Genomic DNA, 9,163 nt, shown 5'->3' with positions numbered 1-9,163 from the left:
GGAGTCATGACTGCAGATTTTAGGCGTCCATGATAGAAATGTGGAAAACAGTAAACGAGAAGAATTTACAAAATATTGTTACATTATGTCGAACCTATTAAAGCTGTCACGAATTAAAAATGAATTTCCCATTTAATTCCCGTTTGTTGCAGTCAAGGTGGAAAATTGTTAGTTTGCATAAACATCCGCGGTCTAATAATATATTAGGGGGAGTCGTCTTAATACGTGCTTAATGTGAAATACTACGATGTTAAAATATCCTGAGGAAGCTATTTATTGACAGCGAATGCAACCACTTACGTTTGTCATTCGTTTCAACTCAAACGCAGAGGTTGTAAACACGCACGTTTTCGCAACAGAATGCCGAAGAAAAGCCCGCAACTCTCGTTTCGGCATGGGAGTCCTTGAACTTACGCAACCATTTTACATTGCTTTATAAAAATAACAATGATGTGCGTATCCAAATTTTCAGCCATTATTTTTTTTTTATAACCAACCGTAAAATAAATCGTCTATCTAAACGGAATTAGTCGGATTGTCTGAAAGTTGATGAAACCACGAATGTTTTGCTAGATTGTACGACACTGACGTTAACAATTCAATTTCTGAGGCGACAGTGATTGATTGCACCGGATCACAATGTTATAACCAACTGACGTATATTTATTTGCACTAGCCGTAAGAGATTGGCAAATATTTAGAAAGCGTGGTACATAAATGGAGAGACCGCACAGCCACACACCGTTGCGTGTTTGAATTTTGAATTTGAACACTTTCGAGTTCGATGACACCGTCGAAAACTACAGCTTGTTACGGATGACGCGTTTTTACGTCAAATCGAAAACGTCGCGTGGATTGCATTTCGCGATTTTGTATATTGAAATGTTGGAATATTTGCAACCTAACTAAATATGTCCCCCTTGATAATGGTTAATAAAAATGGTAAAATAATGGTAAAAAATTAACTCAATCCATTAACCGGCTTTTTCGCATAAACTTGAAGGGGTTAATGGAGAAACGGTTGACCGATCGAATTGTGTTGGTACTCAGAACGATTCCATCAGAATGTCATATATCAAAATACAGTGTTATATACATATACGCGACGTTGCATTTGCGGGAACAATGCGTGCAGGTAAACTGCAATTCGCGGCACAAGGTGCAGCAAATACGTGATGGGAATCGGGCCGGAAATTAAGACGAATTAATCGGTTGTGCGACCAACGTTAACACGTGCATTAATACTCGATGTTCACGTATGAATTCTGGTTGTATTTCGATAGCAATGAATGTCTATTAGCGGCTAGACTAATTAATTTTTCGATACACTATTTGTTCGGCAAGTGATGGCTATTTGGGATCGAATGATCTGCAACACGAATGCAAAACGGTTGATGACTATTGCATCACGGCTTGTGGGCGTTAGCCGTAATTGCTGGGCGTCTGATTAGGGTAATCAAGTAGCTATTAATTAGCAGCATCGACTTGGGGCGTCTATGTGTGCGCGAGATCCGCCATATTGGCGGCGCGCTGCCACTGAAAGATTTTTTAAACAAGATTGTGTTTTAAAATTTAATTATTGGTATTTGTTGTATTTGCTCTCAAAGAGTGATTAAAATTATTTTTAATGTTAATAAAACTGTACGATGTTCGTTAGGAAAATATAGTTCCTCCGTTTTATTATCTTCGTACAATATTTATTCGTACAAGCGTTATTTATTTAGGTCAGCTTTATACAATTAGATACATTACAATCATTGATAAATACATCATTTGATTGTTCAATGTCATGAGTAGGTATCTTGGATTTTTTTTTAGGGAAGATTGAATACACTATTAATCAAATTTTCTAATTACTAACAAGCAATACAAATAAACACAAATATAAAAAATACGGATTAAAGTTCATAAACAATAAAATACTTGATCCTAAATTAATAGGAAATATAAAGTTAAATGCACTGGTAAATGCACAATTAATATAATTGTTTTGTTTAGTATCGAAGGCATACTAAATGCATCTTCCACACAAGCCGTGCATCATCGTTTAGTTGGCACAATCAATTTTCTGAAAACAACGAAAAGCATTATCTATGTAACTAGCAGAGACTATAAAGCAAAATACTACGCAATAAAACAATCGTTTCGGTGCATACTTTCAAAAATTTAATAGAACTCGATACAGTAGTAGAAAATGAAAAACTTCACTATCAACTTATACATGTAAATATAGTTATACTTCTCCTAACTATATGCATATATTCATATATAGCAAACTTCGTTTATTCAGTTCAATAGTATGAACATCTCCTCGAGTTACACATACAATTATGTATTCACTTCGATCAATTATTTTATAAATCTTAGAATATAATAGTTTCTTTTTACACACTTCGATGACCTTACAAGTATAGAGGACACTAAGAGAGACAATTGCGTTTGCAGATGAAACACAATTAAATGTATGAATACACGATAAACTCCCATGAATTATCTAAACGCGTAACAGTTCTTGTTAAGCATGAAAGTACAATGAAGTGGCTTTTATTCATTTTTGGACACTCCGTAAAATATAATAATTTCTTTAAAGTTGGGACAGATAACTTGAGTTTTTTCTTAAAAGTTAAAAGTATTACTGTACCGAATGATGTGTTAAATAAATTTTTTAAAAATTGAAATTAGTCGGAGCTCGTATTAAAAATTTAAAACTTTTATCTGGACTTGTACAGTAAAAATGTTAAAACACGTCTTGTAGATACAACTCGTTTGTTCGGTAATTCTAGATTAAAGAAATTAAAGAAATTATTCTGTTCTATATGGTGTTTGCATATCAATAAAAGTCACTACCGATACGCGTACGTTCGTATATGTACACATCCAATTATTGGATGTTGTTTCAACACAGTGTACTGAGTCGAACGTATAAGGAAATTGGTGTCCGACGACAGTGTTATAGAAACTAACATTATAAATCACCTTAGGTAAGTATAGTGCAAAAATAAAATGCCTAAATGTTTCTGACACCATCGAGCAGCCGATGATAGAATATATTGCGTTCTAGGATAATGAAGTTAATTACAGGATCGGTGATAATTACATTGTCCCGCGTTAGCGTCGCATCCAACTGTGCTCCACGTCTCCGTGCACGTGACTCCACACATTAGCCAATAACGAACCGTGTCCTGTACACGATAGCAGCTCTCCATGCCATCCCATTGACGCGACGCTAACGAGGTAAGACTAGATCGCCGAAGGAAACTGCGTGATCGCCTCGATTGGACAGTTTAAAAAATCTGTATGAATTTAATGTACATATATAATTGGATCTAAAATAAAAAGTTATACGTACACATTATATACATTGCGCGTATTGTAATGATTTCTGTTCCGCATAATAGAAAGCATGTAAAAAAAGGTCTCGTCCCATTGTTTCCCGCTAGATTCGTGCGCGAGACGTTGCAGAGACGTTCTACATACAATGTTCATCAATGTACACGTAAGAAAAATGTTGTGGAACCCGCGGAGAAATGTGTTGCGGTGTTGCAGCCGGTCGGATATGCACTTTTCTCGACGCGACGGGAATACCGGTTCGAAAACTCGAAATTTCTAGGATCACACGGACGCGTAGGGCGGCGATCATAAGTCTTTTGAGGTGGACGGCCTCATATCGTTCTGCCCGCTTATGTAATCACGCACGTCCTTCATGAAGATCTTCAACGCATCCGACATCGATGATTCCACTACTTTCTGCGGTATCCAGCCCTTCAAGTTCGTGTCGATTATCCAGGTAAATCGACACCTACTCTCGTCGTTCGGCAGCTCCTCCGCCGCGCAGCAGGTCAGATTGTTCTCTGCCCTACAAAAATATTGCATAGGCTTCCAGGTTTTTCTAATAATTATTATTTGCAATAAAAGGCTGACTAATAATGGCGTGAACATCCTGTACAGTTAACAAAACTTTGGTTTTATGTATTGGATCATTAGGTGATATTACCTGATGACACCCTTCCGAATCGGCAGCGCGTCATCGCGCACCGATCTTCCACAAATCATGTGGTAATTCGCGTGCCGGAGACGGTGTCTCAACATTACGAAATCACGTACGCCGATGAGACCGGCGGCCTGGGGCCGCGTTATTTGGTAGACTATGTCCGTGTTCTCATCGATATTCTAGTCAACAAGTAAGCATATAAACGAACGTGTCGCCAAAAGTACTATTAACACGTTCGCTACCGGTGTTTGCTAATTTTAAAGAATAACATGCAGAAGATTAGTTTGATTTTCTTCATGCGACGTTGGTAGCGAGCGTGTTAACACCTTCGCGTCGGATGTCTCACTGTTGCATCAAATCCAGGACTATCACTTGGATGGTAGACAGTTTACATCAGTTCAAAAACTACTTATTACAATCGACGCAATTTTTAATCAAAGCATAGAGAAAGTATGAAAGAGGCGCAAAGGTGTCAAGGAAAATGATCAATCAAGAGATCGTTACTTTAATCTTGGTGCACTCCTTCAGCAGCTTATTCCACGTCGGCGACGAGTCAATCTCGTTGTATAATAAATCTATGAGTGTGGTGGCGGGGGTATTGATGATTCCCTGAAAGCAGAGAATTACATCGAGATATACAGAATGTTTGGAAAAAGCATTCGCGACTTGGAAAATTACCACTATTTTCCGTAGTTTGTCCTGCTTGGGACGATCCATGCAATAGATCATATCGCCGTTCGACAGTTTCATTTCAACTCGCCACTCATTGGACAGCAATAGAGTTTGACAATCGCCACTGAGTGCGGACGCTTTCATCATGTAGTTCCCCAGCTACGAATTCGAACCGAATTAATTGCGAGCGAGTTCGACGACGATCGCGAGCATTCTCGCGGTTACCTTTACACTTTCGGTGTCATCCTCGCTGTCCGAGCAACCGGAGGAGTTCATGGGAGTGAAGAAGACGGTGTTTGGTTCTTTGGCGGGGAACCCTCTGCCCCCTGCCGAGGCTCCGTCCCGCAACAATGGTCGCCTCTCGCCATCTAAGGGATCTGGGAACGAACAGAAAATTTTACTTCCGTTGATTGTCATCTTGGTGATAATACGTAGCTTTTTTAAAAATTTTGTAAGATTTAAAAATGGTTCATTCTGCGGGTCTGTTCGTAGACCAAAGTAGTATTGTCAGACTTGGATAGCTATTCTGTTAATAGACGTCTTCAACGTATTAAATAGACACATTTTTGGGGACGCATACTTCGAAGCCAATTTCTGGCCTGCATCTCTTGGGGCAACACGCGGATGTCGAAGAACCATGCTTCCACCCAAGGCAGCACGAAAGACGTGAGTATGAGGAGGACTTGGAACACTGGCTGAGCGCATTTCGACCACTAGAAACAACACTGCCGGTCAATAAAGATTTCATGCGCATATGGTCGGTGCAGCGTGGCACTTACGTCGAAGAGAAACACTTTGGCGATTAAGAAAGCACACGTGCTGGCAGTCGTCAGCTACAACAAGCAATACATACTTCTATTTAACACTAAACCGACCTACAAGTTCCTCCAGAGCGCCATACTTTTCTTACTGCTTATCAAAGTAAAATAGTCTTTCGCTCGAAATGACATGTATTTGTGAAACCTCTGCACAAAAGTATGCATAAAACCCAACGTAGCGCACAGTCCAAATGAACCGACGCGACGGTACTCACAGCTATGAACAGCCAATGGTTCAGATGCAGCAGCGCGTAGAACAGCAGCAAGACTACAAACCTGCAGACAGCTGCCATCTGCAAAGACGAAGACCACTGAAACTGATGTTTCCGGGGAAGAATAAGGAAATTCGCGCGGGTACTTACCACGATGTCGAACAGCGAAGTTGTTATATGATAATGGACTACTTGATTTATGAATGCGGACTCCAGATTCTCACCGGCGATCTGCAAACAGTGAACAGTGAGAACAAACAGAGGGAAATTGAACTGGCGATTCGAACATCTAAGGTGCCCGGGTAAACAAAAATCGCTCGCCAGTTTGGCTAGCTGAATGTGTGAGATAGTTGAGAGTTTACTGCACAATATAATACAATAGAACGCACGCGTAGGTAGTTGGAAGGTAGTTACGAAGTTCGGAGCAACTTCGCCTTTGTCAGAGCAATATTTAACGCTCGTAAGCTCTTCCCAGGAATAGTTGCGTGAAATCCTCCTTTACGTCTCATACGTTCATCACAGTAAAAGTTCATCCTCTTCTCTTAGAAACTCTCTCTTAAAGCGATTAATTTCGTGCGACTATTCCTGAAGAGCTTACGAGGGCTAACAGCTCCGCAGGAAAGCTCTTCATCCCTTCGTCGCGGGTGAACGCGATTTTACCATCGTGCAGATGAGCCACATGAGGAAGGTGAGCAGGAGGTCGAAGGTGACGAACAGGCAGAAGAAACGCCTGACGTTCGACATCTTGTTCTGTATCGCGTCCGCGATAAGACCCTCCCTGACGATGATATCCGGGTCGCGAGCCGCGTGGATGTACGAACTTCTTTCAGAATTTATGGACTCGCCCAGCATACTTTGCACGGCCGCCATAACTTCCCCGATCATTTTCACGTCTTCGGGTATCTCCCTGGTGCTCGACCCTTCCATGTTTCCGACGATGGCCTGGAGACAACAAATGCCAGTCGAGTTAATTGATGACGGGTGGTCTGCGGATTCTGTGCATGTACGAGAAAATTAGTCCTTCTTGACCCAGAGTTAGAAACATTTAAATTGTAATTTTATAATAGCCTGTTGAAGGATTTGAAGTAAATAATCTATTTAATCAGTTGGTTCAGGACACTTCGTGGCGTCACCAGTCATGAGCATAGTCGCCAGATGAGGGGAGGTAGCACGAATTGAGGGGAAAAAGTTACCCCCTCCCTGCCACTATCGGGTTGGTCACGTGACACTGTGACATATGCACGACAGGGACGGATTGCGTCACGTGACCGGACCGTGGCGGAATAGCGCGGTAGAAGGGGAAATTAGAGTGGGGGAACAAGTCTTGATCTGGCGACTATGGTCATGCGACAGTAGAAGATCACCAGCCAAGAAGGACAGTATTCGCTTATGTACAGTCCAGCTTATGTAGTCTACATAAAATGATTTTTTGGTTTTAAACTATTTTATTTGCTCAAAATAGTATCCATTATTACATAATAACATTTCATTTCATCGCTAATACTATAGATGATGTCTTCTCAATCAGAGAATTGTTAAGGCGAAATTAATAGTTGGTCATAATTGCTTTAATACGAATATAATTGTTAGAATAAAGTAGGTATGCTATTTTGTATTGAAAAAGGGAAAAGTACCTCTCGATTAGTTTTTCATTGTTTTACTAGACACTGTCGTACTTAATTCCTTGTACATGATTGGAGTATCCTTGCAACAGCTGATATGATGTCATTGTTTACATTAAAACGATGGGAACTCTTATCGGATGAGTATACGAAGCGGATCAAAATGATCCATCGATCGTTGAGGAAGGGACGATCTTTTTCAATATTTCGAGAGGACGTATTAGCAAAAATTATCAAATTTATAAAACAAGTTAATTACCAACAGATATAATTTTAAAAATTCTTTAACAAGTATGAAAATTGGAATTTTTGCAATATTACTGCATATTAGTAGAGAGAAAAATGCTGGTCATAAATGACGCAAAATGCATCGATTTGTATGTAAATCAGATTACGATAAATCCTTATCAAAGAACAAAAATAATCTCGTTTACAGTTCATTCTTTCGATAACGTTGCGGAAGAATGCATTTTTGATATCTGTGGTAGATAAAGATTGTACCTAGAGCGTCTTAATCTGTTCAAATATTTACGCACGGCAAATTCAAATTTCTAATTGTAAGTAGTACTCGACTTAGGATCCAGATCACTCTTTAATTGTTAGATTACGAAATGTAACGATCAGGATTATTACTGACATAAAAATGTTATTTTTCGTCTTAATTTACAAAGAATATCAAAATAAATAATTTCATATATAACTTCGAGACAAGGTGCAATAATTTTAATAATGATTTACTAATTTATTGGAGTCTTCGAGAGTCCAATTTGCCCCAAACGATAATTCAGATTTCTATGTCTGCCGTAAAAAATTTAATTCCATTTAGTTTCAGATAAAAACAGTTTACTCATTTAAATCCCTCAAATTAAATAAAATGCAACAGCTGACGCGATCAGTGACTCACGAATGCTACAAATCGCTTTCTCAAGAAAAAAAAAATCATTATTTGTTCCAAGTACGTACAGTCAGAGGATATTATATGAATGAATGGTACGATGTGCATGTTTATTGATACCAAAACTCCGCTCCAATTGATAATAATGAAACATTCTAACCTCAAAATTGCATGTAGAACGTTACATCGGTTTACTTTGGGAGCTTGTCAAGCTTTTTAAGCATCGATCGTGTTTAAATTATACGGTGAAGCGTTCGAGTAAAGTCATGCACTCGTAACACGGAGCAATTAATCCGAAAAGCTCGTTTCCTATTGAAAAAAATGGGTGGTGTGTGATCAATGACTTTTGTTTACCGTTCAGATCCTATGAATTCTTATAAATCCAGTCGGGTTGGTGAGGAATCGAACGTCAACACGTAGCACTTACGCATCGTTCCGTTGTGCACGATTTCCGGACGGATTTAATGAAATTTAAACAGCACAACTAATGTCAAAATTTCCGTTGATAGGATAAACACAAGCAACTATAGCAATTTATGTATGGGTGCTGCGAGTATTTAGGTTCCTTCATTCGAGCGATGGCGGCGCCATGTGATAGAACGGTCACAGACTCAACATCCATACAGACTGTGAATGCAATGCATTTTTCTGTCTACGGTTCTGAATTACCGATTCTGTTGAAAATGCCCTAATATGACAGCAGAGTCTGTAACTTTAGAGTCGTATCTTCATCATTTATCATAGGTATATGGGCTAAAGTTCTCGTGGATCTAGTTACAAGATTTATCGTTCGTCAGAGTAGAGGGCGTAAGAAATCTAGTTGTTGTTAACGATGTCGGTTGTTCAGGTCGGCTTTTTCGAAGGGTGCGCCCCCTTGTCCCAATTAGCAATAGTTGAAGAATATTAGTTCCACAGTATCAGTTCTGGTCGATACGGTAGGATGTGACACATTT

At 39.4% G+C, this 9,163-nt stretch overlaps 1 protein-coding gene across 1 annotated transcript; it reads right to left on the bottom strand.

Annotated features, from left to right (window-relative positions):
* Window positions 1–2,143: 2,143 nt before the first annotated feature.
* Start1 (Steroidogenic acute regulatory protein-like) lies at window positions 2,144–8,774 on the bottom strand. The gene is made up of 11 exons (XM_076801696.1): window positions 8,565–8,774; window positions 6,354–6,635; window positions 5,844–5,924; window positions 5,697–5,774; window positions 5,443–5,496; window positions 5,244–5,376; window positions 4,889–5,040; window positions 4,670–4,822; window positions 4,496–4,600; window positions 3,995–4,170; window positions 2,144–3,856 (listed from the first exon to the last, which is right to left on the bottom strand). Exons 2-11 carry the CDS (start codon window positions 6,618–6,620, stop codon window positions 3,637–3,639), a joined length of 1,419 nt encoding a protein of 472 aa, XP_076657811.1. The 5' UTR covers window positions 6,621–6,635; window positions 8,565–8,774; the 3' UTR covers window positions 2,144–3,636.
* Between the last annotated feature and the right edge of the window lie 389 nt (window positions 8,775–9,163).

This window comes from Halictus rubicundus, chromosome 16 (genome assembly GCF_050948215.1).
Source record: "Halictus rubicundus isolate RS-2024b chromosome 16, iyHalRubi1_principal, whole genome shotgun sequence".
NCBI classification, from domain to species: Eukaryota; Metazoa; Arthropoda; class Insecta; order Hymenoptera; family Halictidae; genus Halictus; species Halictus rubicundus.
The sequence above is the reverse complement of the archived record's forward strand: the minus strand, read 5'-3'. Positions and strand labels throughout refer to the sequence as shown.

Coding starts and splice junctions, on each gene's coding strand:
- Start1 (XM_076801696.1), bottom strand. CDS start 6,620: ATGGAAGGGTCGAGCACCAGGGAGATACCCGAAGACGTGAAAATGATC. Junction 5,497..5,696: donor ACCATTGGCTGTTCATAGCT/GTGAGTACCGTC, acceptor TGCTTGTTGTAG/CTGACGACTGCCAGCACGTG. Junction 3,857..3,994: donor ATTCGGAAGGGTGTCATCAG/GTAATATCACCT, acceptor ATATTTTTGTAG/GGCAGAGAACAATCTGACCT.